The sequence below is a fragment of the Rhinoderma darwinii genome, chromosome 6 (genome assembly GCF_050947455.1).
Source record: "Rhinoderma darwinii isolate aRhiDar2 chromosome 6, aRhiDar2.hap1, whole genome shotgun sequence".
In the NCBI taxonomy this organism is placed as follows: Eukaryota; Metazoa; Chordata; class Amphibia; order Anura; family Rhinodermatidae; genus Rhinoderma; species Rhinoderma darwinii.
This window is the reverse complement of record NC_134692.1, coordinates 130,058,033-130,081,169: the sequence shown is the minus strand read 5'-3', so window position 1 is coordinate 130,081,169 and position 23,137 is coordinate 130,058,033. Positions and strand designations below refer to the sequence as shown.

General features: G+C 43.1%; 1 protein-coding gene across 2 annotated transcripts in view; it reads right to left on the bottom strand.

Annotated features, from left to right (window-relative positions):
- Nucleotides 1-2,906: 2,906 nt before the first annotated feature.
- LOC142656484 (kinesin-like protein KIF19) overlaps nucleotides 2,907-23,137 on the bottom strand; it is a 45,707-nt gene continuing 25,476 nt past the window's right edge. The window contains exons 11-22 of one of the 2 annotated variants that reach the window (XR_012849690.1): nucleotides 22,408-22,570; nucleotides 20,835-21,003; nucleotides 19,257-19,446; nucleotides 18,131-18,401; nucleotides 17,271-17,392; nucleotides 16,704-16,861; nucleotides 15,580-15,682; nucleotides 13,871-14,293; nucleotides 9,515-9,734; nucleotides 8,570-8,683; nucleotides 7,696-7,873; nucleotides 2,907-3,058 (exon numbers count right to left, since the gene is read on the bottom strand). Coding sequence is in view for 1 of the 2 variants with exons in the window: in XM_075831422.1 (XP_075687537.1) it covers nucleotides 2,949-3,058; nucleotides 8,570-8,683; nucleotides 9,515-9,734; nucleotides 13,871-14,293; nucleotides 15,580-15,682; nucleotides 16,704-16,861; nucleotides 17,271-17,392; nucleotides 18,131-18,401; nucleotides 19,257-19,446; nucleotides 20,835-21,003; nucleotides 22,408-22,570 (2,043 nt within the window). In the remaining variant the exon portion in view is untranslated. The remainder of the gene's footprint in view (nucleotides 3,059-7,695; nucleotides 7,874-8,569; nucleotides 8,684-9,514; nucleotides 9,735-13,870; nucleotides 14,294-15,579; nucleotides 15,683-16,703; nucleotides 16,862-17,270; nucleotides 17,393-18,130; nucleotides 18,402-19,256; nucleotides 19,447-20,834; nucleotides 21,004-22,407; nucleotides 22,571-23,137) is intronic. The other variant, XM_075831422.1, reaches the window with a different exon arrangement.

Sequence of the window (23,137 nt, the reverse complement as noted above, 5' to 3'; positions counted from 1 at the left end):
AGCATGCTATGACAGCTGCAGGTTTGGAGTTGTAGTTTTGTAGCAGCTGGAGAGGCACAAGTTGGAGATCATTGATCTATCACATATTATTCTCTGCAAGTGGGACACTGATTGTCCTAAAACAGGCTGCGGCCGTCAGGGAATGATGGGAGTTGTGGTGTTGTAGCAGATGGAGAGCCATAAGTCTTATCTCCAGAATAGGCAAACTATGGGGGCATTCTATACTGTGTGTGGGGGCACCATGGGGGCATTATACTGTGTGGGGGCATTATAGGGGTATGATACTATGTAAAGGGGGCACTATGGGGCATTATACTGTGAGGGGATGGACTAAGGTGCCATTATGGGGACATTATACTGTGTGGGGGCACTATGGGACATTATTGTATGAGGGGGTACTCTGGGGGCATTATACTGTGTGGGGGCACAATGAGGCCAATATACTGTGTGGGGGCACTATAGGGCATTATACTGTGTGGGGGCACTATAGGGAATTATACTGTGTGGGGGCACAATGAGGCCAATATACTGTGTGGGGGCACTATAGGGCATTATACTGTGTGTGGGCACTATAGGGCATTATACTGTGTGTGGGCACTATAGGGCATTATACTGTGTGTGGGCACTATAGGGAATTATACTGTGTGGGGGCACAATGAGGGCATTATACTGTGTGGGGGCACTATAGGGCATTATACTGTGTGGGGGCACTATAGGGCATTATACTGTGTGGGGGCACTATAGGGCATTATACTGTGTGGGGGCACTATAGAGCATTATACTGTGTGGGGGCACTATAGGGCATTATACTGTGTGGGGGCACTATAGGGCATTATACTGTGTGGGGGCACTATAGGGCATTATACTGTGTGGGGGCACTATAGGGCATTATACTGTGTGGGGGCACTATAGGGCATTATACTGTGTGGGGGCACTATAGGGCATTATACTGTGTGGGGGCACTATAGGGCATTATACTGTGTGGGGGCACTATAGGGCATTATACTGTGTGGGGGCACTATAGGGCATTATACTGTGTGGGGGCACTATAGGGCATTATACTGTGTGGGGGCACTATAGGGCATTATACTGTGTGGGGGCACTATAGGGCATTATACTGTGTGGGGGCACTATAGGGCATTATACTGTGTGGGGGCACTATAGGGCATTATACTGTGTGGGGGCACTATAGGGCATTATAATGTGTGTGGGAACTATAGGGGCATTATTTTACCTCTTGCTCAATTGTGCGGGTCACATTAATGACATCTTTGCAATGTTCTGAATGTTCTGGATATTCCTAACCTTAGTTTTTTTGCAATATTTACAACCTCGATCTGCTATCTTTAATTGTTTGTGTCTCTATTTGTTAATAAAGAAGTTTCTTTCTACTATACATTATGTGAGTGTACTTGACCTCTTCCACTATAGGTTTTTCAGTATCTTTAAACAGGGATTAAGGGTGATATTACAAGGCCCAACATGGGCCGTGTAAACGAGCGCTAATCAACGATACAGCTCGTTGATCGGCGCTCGTTTTCTCCTTTCACAAGGAGCTAGTATGGGGACGTGCTCGCGTTACTACGATCGCTCGTCCCGATACATTTCTATCATGTCGGCAGCATGCTAGCTTTTCACACATGTGCTGCCGACAACGATAATAGTTTAAGCATTTAAATTATGTAATCAGCCGACAGACGAGCGTTTGCTTGCTCATCAGCTGATCGTTCCCTTATTACACAGGGCAATGATCGGAAGAAAGTGTTCTGTGAACACTCGATTGCCCAAAAATTGGCCGGTGTAAAAGGGCCTTAAAGGGTAACTAAACGTTCAACAAACTTCTGATTTGTCATAGTGACAGAAGTTTTGATTGGTGGGGGTCCGAGCACTGAGACTCCCACCAATCGCTAAAACGAAGCGCCAGAAGTGCCCGTGTGAGTGCTGAGCCGCTTCTTTTCCGTTCTGCTTTTTCCGGAAATCGATGTAGCGGTGCACAAGCCCGTAGACATTCTATTGAGCCCGTACACCGCTACATCGATTTCCGGGAAAAGCTGAAGGGAAACGACGTGGCTCAGCGCTCACACGAACACTTCTGCGGCTTCGTTTTAGCGATTGGTGGGAGTCTCAGTGCTCGGACCCCCGACAATCAAAATTTCTGACATGCCACTATGACAAATCAGAAGTTTGCTGAACGTTTAGTTACACTTTAAGAGTAAGGCCAGATTTTAAGGACTTTGGGAACTTATCAGTAATATTTGTGCACGGGCTGTTTAAACATGAAATATCAAAGATCTACAAGGGCACAGGGCAAAGTCTAATGATTTGACGTCTGCATAAGAAAAATGGCAAAAAGTCTGTGGCCCCTATAGATATATAGAGAGAGAGAGAGAGATGGTATGGAGGGAGTCCTTGAAAAGTACGTTCTTATGGTCTCCCTTTCTTGTCTCAGTATTTTTTAATACATAAGGCTCTCTATACCCTGGTTCTTCTATACATATATATATCATGCACACGTCCGTTTCCGTTTCGCGGCCCGAATTATCCTAAACTTGGAATTTACTCGTCTGAGATGTTGAACAAGAGTAATGATATTTTTTAATGCCAGCTTATGATTGATCCGATTTTCTTCATCTTGGGAGGGGGTTAATCTCTAGATATAGTTTCTATAGAAAAGTGGGAATGATGAGATCCTTTTATGCCGCTCGTAAAACAATATTACGCCTGTGGATAATGAAGAATAGCCCTACATATGAAAAGTGGGTCTGTTTTCTAGAACACGAGAAAAGGTATAATACTTATCTGTTAATAAGTACTTGTGTGTAAATATGGGGGGCTGTATAAAAAAAATGATAACTAGTCAGTGGGCACATCATATACAATAAATACATCTCAGAGTCTATAAGAGATTTCAGTTATGCACAAATCACAGTTTATTGTCATGTTTTAGGTCATTTTCTCCTGTTCTCAGGTCTTGATGGGTTTTTACCCCCTATGGAAGTGTGGCTGGGATTTGCAGGAAATGCTGATCTGCTTTTGCGGGCTGTGACTTCTCCTGGACCTACGAAATGACATAAAAAAAATAGAATAGGTATAATGTCAGTCATACTACAGACTATATAAAAGGGCTTTACCCGAAAATAACTCCCCTAATTGTTTATCTTCTGTGGTCTGTTCATATTCTTTGAACCAATTTCGAGTAATCTTGCTCTTCTACGTAGGTAACAGATTCTAGGTGACAACCACTAATGTCATTCATTATAATGCCCATAAGGGCTTCTTACCCAGCTTTACAGACCCTACGCAGCAGATGGATCTACACACTTACACCACCTAAACTCCTTCCCATGGGGTACACAGAAATCATGGGGCGCCATATTAAAACTCAGAGAGGGCCCAATCCCAACTTAGAGCTCCGGCCAATGTATTGCACTTTTATTAAAGTTAATGTCCACCACATTTATGTCCACTTTAGGTCCAAGATTAATCACATAGGATATATTTTATAATATCATACCTCCTAACTTTCAACGATCAAAAAGAGGGACAACTCATGCGGCGCTCTAATCTCGTCACAGTAAAACATTTTTACAGTTGAGCTACGCCTTTAACCCCGCCCAATTCCCACCCTGTTTTCTTTGTGGCTCCACACAGTATCATGCCCCCAGTGTGCCCCGATACAGTATCCTACCATCATAGTGCCCTCACACAGTATAATTCCCCCACAGTGCATCCCCACAGTATAATGCCCCCACAGTGCCTCCCCACAGTATAATGCCCCCACAGTGCCTCCCCACAGTATAATGCCCCCATAGTGCCTCCCCACAGTATAATGCCCCCACAGTGCCTCCCCACAGTATAATGCCCCCATAGTGCCTCCCCACAGTATAATGCCCCCATAGTGCCTCCCCACATTATAATGCCCCCACAGTGCCTCCCCACAGTATAATGCCCTCATAGTGCCTCCCCACAGTATAATGCCCCCATAGTGCCTCCCCACAGTATAATGCCCCTACAGTGCCTCCCCACAGTATAATGCCCTCATAGTGCCTCCCCACAGTATAATGCCCTCATAGTGCCTCCCCACAGTATAATGCCCCCACAGTGCCTCCCCACAGTATAATGCCCTCATAGTGCCTCCCCACAGTATAATGCCCCCATAGTGCCTCCCCACAGTATAATGCCCCCACAGTGCCTCCCCACAGTATAATGCCCCCATAGTGCCTCCCCACAGTATAATGCCCTTAGTGCCCCCCACAGTGCAATGCCCCATAGAGCCTCCCACACAGTATAATGCCCCCACAGTACTTATCATACAGTATAATGCCCCCATAGTGCCTCCCTACAGTACAATTATCCGAGAGTTCCCGCCACATAAAGCCTCCCCACACAGTGTAATGCCCCATAGTGTCCCAGACACTGTACAATGCCCATATAAAGCCTCCACAAACAGTGTAATGCCCCCATAGTGTCCCCATCTCAGTATAATGCCCACAGTGTGCCTCCCCACAGTACAATTTTCGATAGTTCCTGCCACATAGTATAATGCCCCCATAAAGCCTCCCCACACAGTGTAATGCCCCCATAGTGTCCCGCACACAGTATAATGCCCCCATAAAGCCTCCCCAGACAATGTAATGCCCCAATAGTGTCCAGCACACAGTATAATGCCCCCATAGTGCCTCCCCACACAGTCATGCCCCCATAGTGCCCCACACAATGTAATGCCCCATAGTGTCTCCCCACACAGTATTATGCCCCCATATTGCCCTCCACACAAAGTATAATGCCCCCATAGTGCTTCCTAAAAATGATAAAATAAATACTCACCTAGCCCTGTTCCCACGACAAATGGAGGCGATCCCTCTGGAAGTCTTCCCCGGTCTCTGCTGTGTGTGGCTTGGCTCAGACAGGCACAATGACATTACTGCACTTGTCTGTGCCAAGCCACTTACGGCAGACGTGACATAGTGAACGGTGGAGCATGGAGCTGACACCTCCCTGCGCCACCATTTAATTTAACTATATCTGCGTTCCGAGGACGCAGCAACAGTTGAAACTGGGACATGCTGCTGGCCTCCTGGGACAGCGGACATCGCCCAGAAACGATACTTTCCTGCTGGATCCGGGATGGTTGGGAGGCATGTAATCACGTGGAAGGGAGTTCTGAGTTGATAAATTATATAATTCTGGATGCATGCAGCGATCACTAGGGGGAGCTAACTCCATATGGATTTATACATAGTATTGAACTCGGGGAGCGGTATAAATATGTATGCAGTGAGCCCCTCTCTGTGGTAGCCGCTATGACCGTGTCATGACAAACAGGACACAAGTCAGTGGTGGGCTCCATTCCACGATGGTCCCCTTAGAAGTTACTGGCCCCGCTTATATGATAGGTACTCCACTTCTAACTCCCAATCTTGCATTGCTCTGTGTGGGAGTGTCAGTGTTCACTTTCAATCTGGAATTCTGTTCATGAACCAGGACTCTCAGGATAAATAGGGCTGAGATAAGACAAAAACTGTTTTCCAGTGTACGGAATTGTAGGAGGACATTAAAAAAAAATGGGGCATGCTCCGTCGGATGAGTTATCTTTGCCACATCCAATGTCTCCATCTTTAATCCTTCTATTAAACTTTAATGAGTCAGGCCTCACGGATGTTTCATTGTATCAAGGCTTCTTTTTCCACTACGTCTATGCGTTACATAATGTTAACAATAGTACAATGCAAGGTATTTTGGAAACTCTTTAGTTACTGAGGTAAAAGGCGTATAATCCACTGGACACTGGAAACATATGTGAACCTCTATTCAGAATAACCCTAGCGATAGCTCTTGTTTTACCACTATAATAAAATATTAATCGCCTCAATAATCCCAATTGTTCTGTTCTGTGGTTCTTATGTTGAAAGACGTCACAGATCTATTAGAAAACTGACAGGAGAATTATATATGGAGACCAAACGCTCTGCTCCGGCTGCTCTGTACAACAAGTTTTGAAAACAACGAACCCAAAATCCAATAGGAATTAGCAAGGGCATACACCAGATGAATAGCAACAGCCTCAGTATATACCCTTGCGGCTATCCTTCTCCAAGACTTCACCTTTGCAAGGACTATGTAGTGGGATCAAGGTAGAATACAACAATGGTTTAAATGAGGGCGTAGGGACATCAAAGGGTCAGTCCGTCATTTTGGACCCCTACCTATGAGCCAGAACAGACGGCTGACCCTCATAGGGGGGCTAAACCCAGCCATGTATTATAGGGTTGCCCATTCAGTTGGGGGCTATGTAATACTACATCTCCCCTGTGGTGACCACTGTAGGGGAAATTAGTTTATCCTTCTGCATCCCCCCCCCCCCCCCCCCCCCCGATAGAGAGAGAGATAGAGAGAGAGATAGAGAGAGAGATAGAGAGAGAGATAGAGAGAGAGATAGAGAGAGAGAGAGATAGAGAGAGAGAGAGAGAGATAGAGAGAGATAGAGAGAGATAGAGAGAGAGAGAGAGAGATAGAGATAGAGAGAGATAGAGAGAGAGAGAGAGATAGAGAGAGAGATAGAGAGAGATAGAGAGAGAGATAGAGAGAGAGATAGAGAGAGATAGAGAGAGATAGAGAGAGATAGAGATAGAGATAGATAGAGAGAGAGAGATAGATAGATAGATAGATAGATAGATAGATAGATAGATAGATAGATAGATAGATAGATAGATAGATAGATAGATAGATAGACAGACAGACAGACAGACAGACAGACAGACAGACAGACAGATAGATAGATAGATAGATAGATAGATAGATAGATAGATAGATAGATAGATAGATAGATAGATAGATAGATAGATAGATAGATAGACAGACAGACAAGTTTTGGAGGGATGTAGCAATAAATATAAATAAGGTTTATAAGATAAAGTTGGAAATAAGTCCATGGATGTGTATTCTGGAGGATGTTGGAAATATGAGAATAGGAACCAATAGGGGAGACCAATAAACTTCCTATTATTTATGGCCAGGAAATGTATCTTGAAACAATGGATTTCAGAAGTGGGCCCAAGTGTTGGCACCTGGAAACAATTAATAAAGGTAAACATACAGCAGGAACAAAATTGGGCTATGAGAAATCAAAAATTGATGGGATTTAATAGAGTATGGGGAACCTGGCTTGAAGCGCAAGAATAAAATACACATAATACAAATATTTTATACCCTCTAGATAAAAATGAGAGATATTATAGAATTTGTTTTTATTAAATAATTTTTTTTCTCTGCTCTCCCTTCACCACCCTGTATCTTCATTCGTGGGAGTGAAGGGATGGGGATGGGTAAGGGGTATTAAATATAAAATTTATGAAATGTGTTATTGAAATGCATTTTTGTGTAACAATAATGTATGTATCTTATGTTGGAAAATAAAAATAAAAATTTTGAAACCAAAAAAAAATAATTAAAAAAAATAATTAAAAAAAATAAACGTGTCTGCATGGTTACAATACTTGCAATTATTTAACACATGACTCCGGGGCTCTTGAACTACTAATAATGCCTAGAGATTCACCCCATATTGCTACATAACTAGTTGGGTGAGGACAAGCTTAGCGACAATCCATGGAGAAGCTGCCACTAAACTAAGTAATTACTGAAAATAAACCTTGCGAGTTTTAATTAAGGAGTAAAAAGTCTTTAATAATTTACCATAGAACGGGGTCACCAAGTATTGATCCTAGAGATTGGCATCCCTTTAAAGTAATTGCCAGTCTTCTCTATGTAAAGGCCCTTTTACACGGGCCAATGATCGGGCAAACGCTTGTTCATCGGCCGATTGTATCGTTTATGCAGCACAAAATATTATCGTTGTCGGCAGCGCATCTCCCTGTGTAAAATGATAGACATGTTTGGGGACAAACGATCGTAGTAACAGTCGCTCATCCCTATACATTACTCACGAGCAAACGAGCGCCTATCAACGAGCTGTCTCATTGATCGGCGCTCGTTTTTACGGCCCAAATTGGCCGGCATAAAAGGAATCTAAGGCTATGTTCACACGGAGTATTTTGGGGGAGGAATATCTGCCTCAAAATTCCGTTTGGAACTTTGAGGCAGATATTCCTCTCCCTGCACGCCGATTTTCGCGGCAATTATCGCGCCGTTTTTCGCCCGCGGCCATTGAGCGCCGCGGGCATAAAACAGCGAGAAATACGCTTTCTCCTGCCTCCCATTGAAGTCAATGGGAGGTCGGAGGCGGAAGCGCCCGAAGATAGGGCATGTCGCTTCTTTTTCCCGCGAGGCAGTTTTACTGCCTCGCGGGAAAAAGACGACGACGCCTCCCATTGAAATCAATGGGAGGCGTTCTCGGGCCGTTTCTGCCGAGTTTTGCGACGCGGTTTCCGCGTCAAAAAACTCGGCAAAATACCCCGTGTGAACATAGCCTTACTTTCTTGAAACAATCCTGCTCTCTGCCAAGCAGTCAATCATTAGTTCTATAGATAAGACGCCATCATTACAGCATAGAAGTAAATAACGTCAAGCAGGGAGTATGTACTCAAGGATAACAGATTTCATGGCTGACCTTTGACTCTCTTGTGTAGAATTTGACCTTTGTCTGGTCCTGCATTGATCTGCTGGATCATACTGGGAGGTGTCCGGTTGATCTGAAGAACCTGAAGAGGGCTCTCCTTTACCCCTGAGAAGATAAATTAATCATATTTCCAGGTATTGGTTCAATACGTTTAGAAATCTACCTCAGGCGTGTAAAGATTCCTTAGGCCCCTACCATGACCTTTGTGTACACAAACGGCCTCTTGTGCCTTGTAAAAAATTTGGCCCATCGGTCTAACCTTATTTTTACAGTTTAATTCCACACTGTTCCCTTTATAGAAAATGGATAAATTGTACCAATGCTATGCCAGTGGTGCGCAGATTTAGGTGGTGCAGAGATCGCAGCAAGGCCATGGTGTCTGAGGGGGCCCAAAAGCCCCTCTACCACATAAGAAGACACCAAGATTAAAAATGGCACATGGTAAATTGGGGGGGGGGGGGGGAGCCCAGTTACAGATTTTGCATTCGGTCCCAGGAGCTTCCAATTACGCCTCTTTGGGTGGTCTGAGAAAAGCCTGACTGACCACGGTATTGTAGCTGAGGGGGCACTCCAGGAGCATCGAAATTGTGTGTGAAAATAAAGTGCTAATGTTTCTTTGGCATAGTCCCAGTAAAAAAAATTGACCCTTACTATTTGCTAGACTCACGTCAAACTGCTGATGGTTGGCACCACATGGGGCACCATAGCAGAATTTGGACTGAGAACTATTTGTTATCCCATTCCCTGATCTTACGTGTTGTAGAGGCACCACACTGAGTATAGCCAGCTATATATAACAGAGGTGAACATGTGACTAGATGGACGATGGGTCTCCAAGGCGTTGAGACCTGATTGAAATTGCAACCCCCTTAGCTATTCCACCGGTATGTACAGTTTATTATGTGCGTAAGCATAAACTGGAAGAAATGAACATACCGATATGTTGATCACAGTTCACTTGCATCATGGAAGCTGGTGGGCCGTTGTCAGGAATACTCTTCTTTCGTGTCGATCTCACATACGTCTTAGAATTCAACACGATCTTGTCTGTAGAGGCAATGCGTGTTGGTCTGGTTGTAAATCCAAAATGAGGTGATGTCCGTTGACTCCTATCAGGATTTACCCTGTGTATATTGTGAGGCTTTACCGGTCTCAACTGAGGAAAGAAAGTATATATTCTTTAGAAGTAAAAAACAAACAAATGTGGATTCACAGGAGGGTCACCCTGGACTATTGCTTGGTAACCCCATGTCATGCATTGTTGCTACCATGTGCAAGGCACAAAAGGGTTGTGCCATGTTCCACAGGATATGACCAGGGTTGTGCCACCTTTTCCAGGATACTACATTGATGATCTATCCTTAGGATAAGCCATCAATGTATGATTTGTGGGGGTCCCATCTCCAAGACCCCCACCAATCAGCAGAACAAGAGGGCAATGGAATAGAGCCTGTTTGGCTCCCATTGGCTTATCTCAACCTCAGTCATAAGAGACAAGGACAGGTCACAGACTGTTGGCCTGTAAGGGTCAAAACGCATGGACTCTCTTCGATGACTCTATCGCATGTCAGAAGTTGTTTGAAGCTGGAAAATTATAATCCTGAACTCTAAAGGGGCCCATACAACAAACAGCCAAACCTGTCAGCCAAACAAATCCTAAGGACCTAGGTCTCATGCACAGGACTGTATTACTGCTCCGTACAAGTTCCAAGTGGTATGAAACCGTAATGTAACAGCCATAGACATCTATGGGCCCATACTATATGCGGCACACAGAATGCCTACAGCTCCGTATTACAGCTCTGCCATGTGCATGAGGCCCTATTAATGGGTGTCAATTAGAGAAGAGTCAGCATCTAATGTATTGAAAAATATAGAAGAAAACATTGGTCCGCTCACCATGCACCTCAGATGTTTCTGACACCAAGCTGCAATTTTGTTTGTGCTTGTAGACATAGACAATTCTGCGTCGGGAACAGATACAAATAGTAGATATGTTTAAGAAGGTAATGTCCAGCACTCGGTACGATCCAATCCAAACTTTAGTTCATAACTTTAAAACAAAGTAAAAACATTCCCGGGAAGGACGCTTACGCGTTTCGGACCATAAAGGTTCTTAGTCATAGCTGACTTCCCACAGCTTTGGATTCAAAATTGAATCAGGTGGGAAGCATCCCATGTGATTTACTCCAGGACAGTAACCCCTTATGTGCTAAACTAAATTATACATTGAAAACATGAAGCTTACACCTTTACGGTTCGAAACGCGTAAGCGTCCTTCCTAGGAATGTTTTTACTTTGTTTTAACGTTATGAATTAACATTTGGATTTTATCGGACTGAGTGCTGGATATTACCTTCTTCAACATATCTACCATCTAATGTATAGTTAGAGAACACATACAAACTCTTCCATAGACTACTTATAGTTTTGGACAGGCTTCTCTAATCTAGAAAGAATAGGGCAACCTGCTAAGATGGCAATGCCCTACCACATGCAAACCTTTGCATGACTTCCAAATAACTTCAATGTCCTGGTATATGCTTTGCAACAAATAAGAGTTACCGAAAATATATCTACGTGCAGAACAATGGGTGATATTTTGGCATAATATAAAGGTGACACCAAGGACCTCATACCTCACATGTGCCAGGAAAGAAAATCACTCAGATGATTAGATATAGCACAATACACTTTATGGAGAATAAATGTAAAACCATAGAACCCTATAGTGATCTAAGCTCAGTCCAATAGAACCACGGGGGTTGGGATAATTTGCATTGGTACCAACCTAATTCATGTTCAGTACAACCTACTAATATTACAAGGCTAACAGATTGAAATCATGCATACCACCCTCATCATTGTAGAAGTACACAACGCTAAATTCTATAGAGAGTTATACAACCCATAGAAACATACACAGATCAGCCATAACATTACAACCACCGGCAAATTAAGTGAATAACAATGTCGCCTGTCAAGGAACGGTGGGATATATTTGGAAGCAAGTGAACAGCAAGTTGATGTGTTGGAAGCAGGAAAAATGGGCATGCATAAGGATCTGAGCGACTATGACAAGGGCCAAATGATGATGGCTAGATGACTAGGTCAGAGCATCTCCTAAATGGTCGGTCTTGTGGAGTGTTCCCGGTATGTAGTGGTTAGTATCTATCAACTGTGCTCCAAAGAAGGACTACCGGTGACGACTGGTGACAGGGTCAGAGGCACACAAGGCTCACTGATGTGTAAGGAGTAAAGGCTAGTCCATCTGGTCCGATCCCACAGAAGAGCTACTGTAGCACAAATTGCAAAAAAAGTTACTGCTGGTGATAGAAAGGTATCAGAACAAGCAGAGCATCGCAGTATGCTGTGTTTGGGGCTACGTGGCCGCAGACAGGTCAGTGCCCATGCTGGCCCCTGTCTACCGCCAAAAGAGCCTACAATGGGCGCAGAGCATGGGAGCAATGTAAGAAGGTGCCTGTTCTGATAAATCACATTTTCTTTTACATCATGTGGACGGCCGGGTGTGTGTGCGTCACTTACCTGGTGAAGAGATGGCACCAGGATGCACTATGGGAAGAAGACAAGCTGGTTGGGGGAAATATTCTGCTTGGAAACCTTGGGTCCATGTGGATGTGACACGTACCACCTACCTAAACATTGCAACAGACCTAGTACAACCCTTCATGGCATCCCTAATAGAATTGGCCCCTGTCAGCAGGATGATTCAGGAATAGTTTGAGGAACATTACAAAGAGTTCAAGGTGATGACTTGGTCTCCTAATTCCCCAGATCTCAATCCGATCGAGCACCTGTGGGATGTGCTGGAAAAACAAGTCCGATCCATGGAGGCTCAACTCACAACTTACAGGACTTAAAGGATCTGCTGCTAAAATCTTGGTGCCAGATACCACAGGACACATTCAGAGGTCTTGAGGTGTCCATGTCTCAACTGGTTAGAGCTATTTTGGCGCCATGAAGGAGACTTACACAATATTAGGCAGGTGGTTTTAATGTTATGGCTGATCGGTGTACATTAAAGCAATATTATCTATATAGCATATCGATTAGATGAGCCATCAATGTCAGATCATTAGATCCTCATCGATCCTTAGAAGGAAGCAGCTACGGTGCAATGATGTCTTTCTTGCCTCCACCTTAGGATTCTTGTTATCTCCTGGAAACTGCTCTTTAATATATCTGTCATGGAATGCACCAATTGAGACTTTCACTGAAATTCTGTACTGATCTGTAATTGAAATATATTTTTCTAATGGGGGTATTAATTTGTTTTTTACCCAGTGTTATTATTACTTTAAAATTGGTTAAACGAGGATAGAAAAGAAACGAAAAACCGAAATATAGAATCACTGAATTACTAAATGGCTCCTAAAATCCCTTATACAATAAGATCTTTAAACTTTCGATTTTGTATGAGCAGAATCGGTTGTCCAACTAAAGCTTTAAACCGGCCCTGACCCCCCCCCCCCCCCCCTATTAGCATGTACATTTGGTCAAATGAGCATGGTAATCCCTTTGGAGGCTGGCGGGATAAATAAGGTCTTGTTCACATCTGCGTTAGGAGCCTTCGTTGCAGATCCGGCCAAGATTACTGTAAATAATAGCGCAGCATGCTGCGCTATTGTTTCCGGTAAAATCACAGACACCCTGACGTAACTCATTAAAGTCAATGGGTTCCGTCAGTCGCCGGTGGTTTCCGAGGTGCAACAGAACCGTTGCTTCTGGTTTTCCTTTGTTCTGACAGAGCAGAGCAATGGAAACCCCCGACGCATGTGTGAACCCAGCCCAAGGGCTCTTGCACACAACCGTTTGTGCTGCTCGAGTCCCATCCGTGATCCGTGGAAAGATAGGATATGTTCTATCATTCCACAGATCGGAGAGTCGGGGACCTGATTCAACCACTGAAGTGAATGGCTCCGGGAAAAATATCCTGTGACACTCGGATGCCGTGAAAAACAGCCCGAGTGGCACTTGGTGGTGGGCAAGAGCCCTAAGTCATACACCTCAAGTGCTGCCTAGTGAAATAAACCTAATTCAATGATTTCTTGAAAGTCTCTACCCCTCCCAAAATTGAGTTGGTAAAGGATAAACAATAGAGCACAAGGGATTCAGTGCGTGGCCTCTACCTGAGCCCAGATCTTGAGGAATCCCACCCTCTCCAACCTCCATTACTAAGCCACTTTCAAGATCTTCTTCCCAGTGAGAGCCACACGGTGAGTTTATGGCGGGGGAGAAAGAGTATACAGTGTGAAGTAATAGCGTAGTTACCTGTGAAGAGGCAGCTTCAAATGAGCGTGACCTTTTTCCCCAGAAGCTTTTTTGGATATGGAGTTTCTTGCCACCGGCTGAGGTGAGAATCTCGGTGTCCTCATCGTTCTTTGGAGCTATTACTGCAAGACTTTCAGTGCTCACAGCTTTTCTTACAGGTGGATGAAGTATGATCCTTGGGGTGTCTCGTGCATGCAATAAAGGGAGGCCATTCTCTTTCTTTAAGAAAAATGAAGACTCGTTGCTGACAACTTTTGAACGTCTTTTGACCGCAACCAGAGAAATGCTTTTGGTTCCAGCAGCAATCTCTTCCAGGGCTTCAGGGCTGAGCGGAAGGACTGATAGCGACCGTCTCCGATCAGTATCAAAGGAATTTGGAAACTCCATGGTCGGCGTGCCTTCTTTAGAGGGATAATACACTGTCTAATAGAAAGACAATATGATAGATGATCATTCCATGAACTGAATTAAGCATTTCTAAGTGATACTGATAATACATTCTCAACACCAACATTTGCAGGACTGTGCCCAGTTTTATACTATGTAGACTATTAAAGAATAATTGCAATTTTTTGGTTAGGATAATTTGCTTGTGTTTGTTTTGTTATTTTTACTCCACAAATACCTTCTGTGAAACCCGTTAACAGATCTCTGGTCGAAAATTTTTATTCTAATGGCATCTTGTAATGATAATGCAGCTTTAATGAATATATGTTGCTTCCATGGACACTTACAGAAAACCCATATCGATGTTAGTGTCCTGTTACGTGGCTTGATATGGGGCGTGAAAACGAGTGCCGGTTAACGAGGCAGTTCGTTGATCGGCGCTCGTTTGCTTCTTTCACAAGGAGCAATGATTGGTTATGTATGGGGGCGAGCGATAGTTACTACGATCGTTTGTCCCCATACATTTCTATCATGTCGGCAGCGCATCTCCCTGCATACACATGTGCTCCCGACAACGATAATATTTGTTGCTGCATAAACTATACGATCAGCCGATGAACAAGTGTTTGCTCATTCATTGGCTGATCGTTGCCTTGTTTACACAGGGCAATGATCGGGATTGAGCATTCATATGTAAAATGGCCTGAAGTGTCCATGGGAGTAACAATCGGGAGGAATAGGGCCCCATAACAAATGTACATAAATGGGCCCCTTTCCTCCCAATTGTTGGATTATAAGATACATGGCTTGTTGACCTGCCCAACTCTTCCTGTTTCTAAAGAAGGGTATCATGATCTTCAGTGCTGCAATGCCATACATTGCCCAAATAATACCGCCATACAGTGCTCAAATAACAGTGGAAACAGTGTCCAAGCAATATCACCATACAGAGCTCAAATAATGCCACCATACAGTCCAAATGTCTGCCCATCCTAATTGATGTGAATAGAGATAGCCGGGATATGGATGTCGATCCTGATCCACACAGTGCGCTAAAGACAATGCTGGTGTTGTGAGATGACCCTTCTAGGGCCACCAAGACGCATTTTCAAGTTCTTTACACGGAGAGAAGGCTGGATGTTTAAAAAAAGCTCCTTAAGGCCATGAAGCGCACGACACAGGGAACAGGCTGACTGAACATTTTATGACGTTGGTGGATGCCCCAGGGGTTAATGCCCCATTTTCCATCCCTATAATCTAACTTTAAATAGTACGATAGAGGTCTAACTTTGGTATCAAAGACAAACAACCTCATAACTGACCGGATGTGTCGGGGTCCTCAAATGGTGAAAAGGTTTAAGGCTCAAGGAGGAAATCTGTCTTGTGGGCTTTAATCCAGGAGTAGATTTTGAAGTCCTACAGTCACTGGAGTGAAAATATCGACACGTTAATGTTTTAGTTTTATATAAAACAGACATAAACTCTGCATTTGTTTGCCATATAAAAAAGAAAAAGACCACAAATGGAGAAGACTTTTGTAATTGTATCATCTGAGAAGTGAACGTTAAGGCTTATATAGTATATGGATGATGGACTATATATATATATATTAAAGAATTTACAAATATATAAGAGGAGATTCATCAAAGAACCTATTCTATTCCACAGGCAGGGATGTTGGAGAGGCATACTGGAATTAGGGAAAGAGGGAGGAGGACGAAGGTGTAGGAGCAGTGAAAGTCGTTCCCTATAATGTTCTATCTAAGCAGATCGGGTGGGTGTTAAAACTTCGCCTGAAGACCCTCCAGCAGCTCCTGTAATTTTTGCAAGGGACCTACCCAACCTACCCTTGTCTAGCCATCAGCAGTGACATCTCAATATATATCTCTGGGGGAGAGATAGGATGACAGGTCTACATTACAGGTCTACAGTACTGAGGGGTCCTAGATAAGGAGTAGCAACAGCAACCAAGAGAAGGAAACCCCAGATGCAGCTTCTCCAACAAGGACATACAGGACAACCAGAGGATCCTCCGGTGGGCACAGGCTCAGTGCAGTAGTAGGCCCAAAGATCCAGAAGAAGACAACACCATTGGAGTCCATCACTTGCCACTAGGGTCTATTTCTTATGTTGGGATTCACATATAAACCATTGGACATGTTTTGTATAGATGGAGGATGGCACTCAGAATAATTTCCTCTGGTGGGCCCAAGGAACCCAAATCCGACACTACTCCACAATGGTGAAATCAATCTACAGGCCCATCCTATTGTCTTCGTGCATCTTCTTACTAGTCACATTCTATAAAGCAAAGTCCATGAAAATCTGGATAGAAGTGAGATTAAAATTCATATGTTTGTCAGCTGAGTGACTGGAACATTAGTACTATACTTTAGTTATATTAGTACTATTCATACAGATTATTGTACAAGATAAGTAGTAATACCTGTCTGAGTCCGTGGTATAAGGAGACAGGTTGCACCTTGTGCGGTAAACACCACTCGTCTTCCTATCACTTACTGCTTTTTCAAGCTGTTCTATATCCAGGTGCAGGAGTGAACCCCCACAATTTTCTGGCTCAATCCCATTTTGCACAGCATCGTCCTGAAAAATGTTAACACCAAAATAAAAAAATAAAAAACACACAATTGACAAAAAAATATTGGGGAAGCAGAAATGTTGTCTATACCAGAAAAAAACAAAACAAAACATATTTCGGCTAATATTAGGTGAGCTAATAGATGAGTCAGATGATTGAGGCAAGGACCCACTGGCCTCAGGGGCCCGCGATAATCTAGGTAAAAATGCTCTACGCCTGTCAAGTTGAGGGTAAGGTAAACAGGGGACCCATTGTGACTATCATCGAACGGTTCACATACACCTGGTGCTGGCCCGGAATGGAAGTTCAGGCGCCCTAAAAGGGGCAATACACAGTAGATACCACCCACAGCAGTGTCCTAATATACACAAGTAAGAATAATAACATTATATATGTTAATGTATCATGATATACTTTAAGTCTGCCTGATAACAGAGAGTGTAGCTGTTCTAGACGGCTTAACGTTCCATTCTCCATCTCCTTTGAGTATGACCGATGTAACTTTTCCAGCAATTCTGGACCATGAACTTTATCATCTACAAAAGTAACAGATCAAAGGTTTACAAATGATAACATCTGGAAATAAGGAAACACACAAGATTGTATTACCCAAATAAAACACCACTGAAAACTTTAAGGCTATGTACACTTTTGAAATCGTACTGTTACCAATCACATCTAAGTTGATAACTTAGATGTGATCGATAACAGGTGGATACGCTGACACTGAAGCCGTCAGCCCCGCTGATCTGACGGATTCAGGTCTTAGTGCACGATACAGTTGCTCTGTATACAGGATACAAAGCAGCTGTATCTCAAAAAGTACAAATAATTTTTAATAAAAAGTATTTAGAAAGTTGCACAAAACACACTGATACACATTTTTATTAATGAAAAAAACAAAAACTCAGGTATGACTGCAAGAATCCAAATACCCCTTTCCTGTGGGCCTCAAGGTCACACTCCAAGGGTATGAGTAATGGGCGTGCTGGATTTCACCATACCCAATTCTTTGTTCTTCCATAAGATAAGCTGCTGCAAGAAGGTTCTGACAGCGGCTTGTCTCCCCCTCCTCCATAGAATAAACATGCATGACCGGACGAGCCCAGCGTGCATGTTTATGGGGGGTAAATGATCCCTAAATAAGATTGTGTTCATTGTGTGACATTTTGACAGCATGTGTTACACGGCCTGATTTTTGCCATTATATAGAGCTATGTATGATCAGCATTAGCTCGCCCTTCCTCTCGCCCCTTGTGGTCATTAGTTGTTACCTTCTATTAGTGCCTTTTGCAGATGGATGATTTTTTCACATAAGGACCTGTACTGCTGATAGCTCAGGATCACAAAGTCTTTCTGGTACAGAAGACTATTGTCCTTGCAGGCACCCTTTGCCCGTAGTTCTGTATTCCAGACCTGCAGCTCATGAAGTTTGTGCAGCAAACTAAAGACCTCCCGCTGGTCACCTCTGAGCTGCTCTGGGATCATCTTCTCCAGCTGAGACGTTTTCATTTTAGCTCTTGACCACTGTTCTTCCAGTTCTGTCTGTGGGGTAAGGAAGAAGATGTGACATAACTGAGGACCCAATCTAGGGTTTCTCCATCCCCCTTCCTCATTGGAGATGGAAACCATGGGTCTTCATAAGCAAAGGAGGAATAGATTAGGCTGAAGGTCATACCACCCTTCTCTCCAACAGGGAGAGATGAACAAGTATTGGGCTCTCCCGGCAAGAGATGGAGGTGTATGGCGGTGGCAAAGACCAACACAAGCAAAGAGTCCTATTTTGATAAGGTCATCTCTCGTATATGTACAGCCCTTCTAGGAGTTTTGGCATTTGAGGTCCACCACCACTTGAGTTGAAAGTACTAATAGAAATGTTCAGACATCATATCACATATGGTTATGACATTCTCTGGGCAGCATGCACCTGAGTCGGCATCATCATTTTCAACTAAGTAGCCCATACCAAACCACTGGAGCCTGGTGCTTGATGCCAATTCAGGATAAAACCCACTATAATTCCAATATTCATTTATAAACAGTTAGGCCAGATTCACATATCATGCTTGTAGACATATAACAGATACCAAAATCTTGTCCACTTTTTAAATGTACTTGAAATTGCTCAAAACTTGCTCTACTGGGACCCCAACTACTAAACTCTAGTCACCCCAGGTCCACATCGGCGGTAAAAGCTTGGTGAGTGCTCCTGCTGATCACATAGTAGACGTGATGCATCCTTAGACAGAGGAGACCTAGTAGGCCACCCCCCCCCCCCCCAGGTCATAACTCAACCCATCCTTGGTTCTATGGGGCATTTCCCCCAATTTAAGAACAGCTTTGGCCCAAATTTTTACATATGTTGGTTGAATCTAGATACATCATCAACATCATCTATACCATCATAGAGGCAGTTTTCTTCTGCTCAGCAAGAAGAATATTAATTTCTTCTCTGGCCATCCTGACTTCAGTAGGCTCAACCACATCTGCCTCTTCTTCATCCTCTTCGTCCTCTGCATCTATCACTATGTCCTCAGTGACCTTATCTTTTCTCGGTCGCGTGGAGCACCGAGCTATCTCCTGCTCCCAGCTGCATCGAAAAAGAAACGGGGACAAGATGTCTGATGAGGTCAAACTAGACTTTAAACTTGACTTAATAGTAGATGAGTAAACTGTTCAAATTCAATAAACCCCTCTGTGTATATATTTGGACCAGCGCCCGCACGGCTGGAATAAATAACGTTACACACATACTTATTGGGGTTGAAATAAGATATAAATCCATCAAGTTAATTCTATTTTCACTTCTTGTTGTATTCGCCTCCCATAATCTAGGCGATGAGATGAGGTTAAAACCTTGCACATAAAACATCCTTGGATTCCCACCTGAGTTTCAAAGGGAACCAAACAGATTAGACAAAATCTTCCATTTATAATCAGTGCTATTGGAAATGGAAGAGTGAAAAACTTCAGCGGTGGGACAAGTTCTATTGCGTCCCAAGACATGCCAAACCAAATAATTGGTTTGGTAATGGTATGCCTTGTGGGGGGTTTTCCTGCTGCCCGAATATATCCTTTTTCTTTGCCCCTAATTATTGACCCCTATTTCAGGTCTGTGGATTTTGTACCATAATAATGCCCAAACACAACAGCACGAGGAGGAATCACAATTATAATTATGATATCATCAGTTTTCATTGTTTAGTATGGAAAGAGTGTACAAACATAAGAGGGATGGACAATGGATACAACATGTACTCAATAGGGAAACCATCTAAATACTCTGGAAACAAGGCAACCTAATAGTCTCAAATGTAGAAGTAATATATATATATATATATATATATATATATATATATATATATATATACTATATATACATGTTTTATGTGACTTTAAGGAGGACATGTTGGTTCTCTTGACATGTTTGCTTTAATAAATACTTGTATTCCCATAAAATAACAATTCTAAAGCATCTTTTCCTAGACCTTTGCGTTGTGCCATTCCTTTGTTTATGAATAAATTGACAACTGGGTGTTACCAACTGGGGGTGTGTCCCTACACAGACTGACACTGTCCAATCAGTACTGACAGAATGAGACTGTGTAGGGGACATACGCCATTGACAAGGAGAGTGGTAACGCCCAGTTAGCAATTTATTCATACATTTCTAGGAACGGCACAACGCAAAGTTCTAAGAAAAAAACTCTCCAGAATTCTTATTTCATGGGAATACAAGTATTTACTAAAACAGACACGTCAGGAGAGGTGACCGGTATTCTTTAAGCCAGACTTTCTTTCTAATTCATGTTCTCGGCTGGAATGACGCCGTATGCTATGATTAAGAACAAGTGGGTTTAAAACGCAACATGTTTGAATGGACTGTGAACAAAAGAAGTTGTAACGGTTGAAGAGCTGGATTAGTCTTCTTTTTTCCATAGTAAAACATAATCCACACTAAAGCAGACTCCTACTCACTCAGCGATTGTAGCCAGATGTCTGATGACATCAATACGCATCTCCATATGAGCATTGTTCAGCTGCAGGAGGCCGCGTCTCACTCTCATATGCTCCTGAAAGGTGTTGATGACCTGCTCTTCCAAATTGATATGCTCTTGATCGGAAAGATCGTTCTGATTCCCATCCCCTGTGGAACAAAGTATTAAAATATTACAATTTCCTATGTATCTGGATTTGGACCATTGACCTTTTTATGTTTTTGGCTCTAACATAGCTTTCTTCTTTGCCCAACCCTTTGCCTGTGTCATACTGTATAGGGCTTGTGTGTAGTATGTCTAATGTCCGATAGTCTGGAGAACTCGTGGCCAATGCCTTGAAAAGGCCTTCACAAGGGAACGTCACACCGGTCCAACTCTCGGGACTATGGTATGGGGTGGCATAATGTTTGGTAGCCAGACCCCTCTAGTCATATACACTAACAGCTCGGCGTTACATTGATTTAGTTGTGGAACCAGTAATTTGGACATTTCTCCAAAGAGTCCCAGAAGCCATTTTTCAACAGGTCAGCGCCAGGCCGCATGTTGCTTGTGCTACTGTGAGTAGCCTGCGTGGCCCAGAACGTGCTACCATGGCCTGCAGCGTCACAGGACTTGTCTCCCATCGAGCACATCTGGGACGTCATTGGTCGGCAATTGCAAAGGGAGCTGCCAGCAGCCAATCTTTATAATTTTCGGGCCCAAGTGCATTTAGCGTGGCATAACTTTCCTCAGACAACCATTAATAACCTCATTGATAGCATGCCAAGGCGTGTAAGTGCGTGTATGTCTGCGAGTGGCGCTCATACTCGATACTGAATAAATCTAAATGTTTGGAATATTTTGTTTCCATTTTTTTTATCATTTGCATATCATTAACATGTCTATCGATCCTGTGATTTCCAAAACTTTTCCTTCTTGGTGTTGCCATTTCAATGTTGAGGAGTGTAATAAGGTGATAACACCTTCATTGATTGCATATAAATAGCCGTAAAATTACTAGAACAATGGCAACACAGTATGTAGTCTTTTTCTATCATATAATAATCATGCCATGGAGATGTAAAATAATAAATTGGCAGGTTGGCACTGTCACCTACTATATTAAAACCAGCGCATAGGGGTTGTGTGGTTTAGAAAACCTATTATCAAGTTAGGGAATTGTGAGTTAACAAAGGGGAGTCCACCTTTAAGGACCCTCATTTATTAGCCAGAGGGAAGAGTGGCTACAAAGAGCATCTCTTTTGGACCCAGCATGTCCATGCATTGATTTCAAAGGAAACAGTGTAATTCTTAATTTCACCTGTGGTGGCGCTCAAGGAAAATTTAATACATGCTGTCGGGTTCTGCCTGCAAATTACAGCTGATCGCTAGGGGTGATCAGCTTATTGTTGGGGGAACTTTCTAACAAAAAAGTAATTGTCCAAAGCGGACAACCCTTTAAGGTCATTTTGCGCTTGGACCCTGTGCAGACAACACACAATATAATGATAATTATGAAGCCCATTGTATAAAATACAACCCATACAGCCGGAAAAACTCTGATATAAGAATACCTCGTCTATTCCGGATTTTTAGTCCCATATCTTTCAGTTCTTTCAGCTCTCGCTCATGTTCTTTAATGCTACTCTTCAACTGATGAATCTCGTGGTGAAGGATGGAGATTAATCCCCCGTAGTGAGTAATGTGCTGTGTGACGCTCTCATAGTTCCTCTTCACCTGGCGGAGGAAGGTTTTGACAAAGATTTATTTACGGGAAGAAAGAGAGAACAGGGGATAATGATCTACAAGTCTAGGGATAATGTATCAGGTAAAAACATTGTGATGTTGCCCCTAGAAACCAGATTCTTTATTATTTTAGGCTACCGACATCATACAGGTTGCCACAGACAATGGCACAATTTTTTTCACCACTAGTAATCTCCAGCATCCCCGAAAATATATTGATCGGGGTCAAATTGTCCCATGTATGCACCTTTGAAACCTTATTTTTTCTCAACTTTGCAAATCATCTACATTAAAAATCTTCTATTTGGTGTATACAGCTCCTATGCAGACCTGTAGGCACCAGGGTGATGCAGATGTTGCTCCATCTTCCCTGACTACAAACAACCTCCGCGTGTAGTCTGATCCTGCAATCGTGTGTTACTCCCCTGCATCTTGCAAACCTCATCGCGAGAACTGTATAGGCATTTGTGGTAAGATCAGGTTCACACACAACATGTTGCATATCCCTGAGGGGGTGCATTTTCCCATGGAAATAGTTTCGGCAGTGTAAAAACTTTC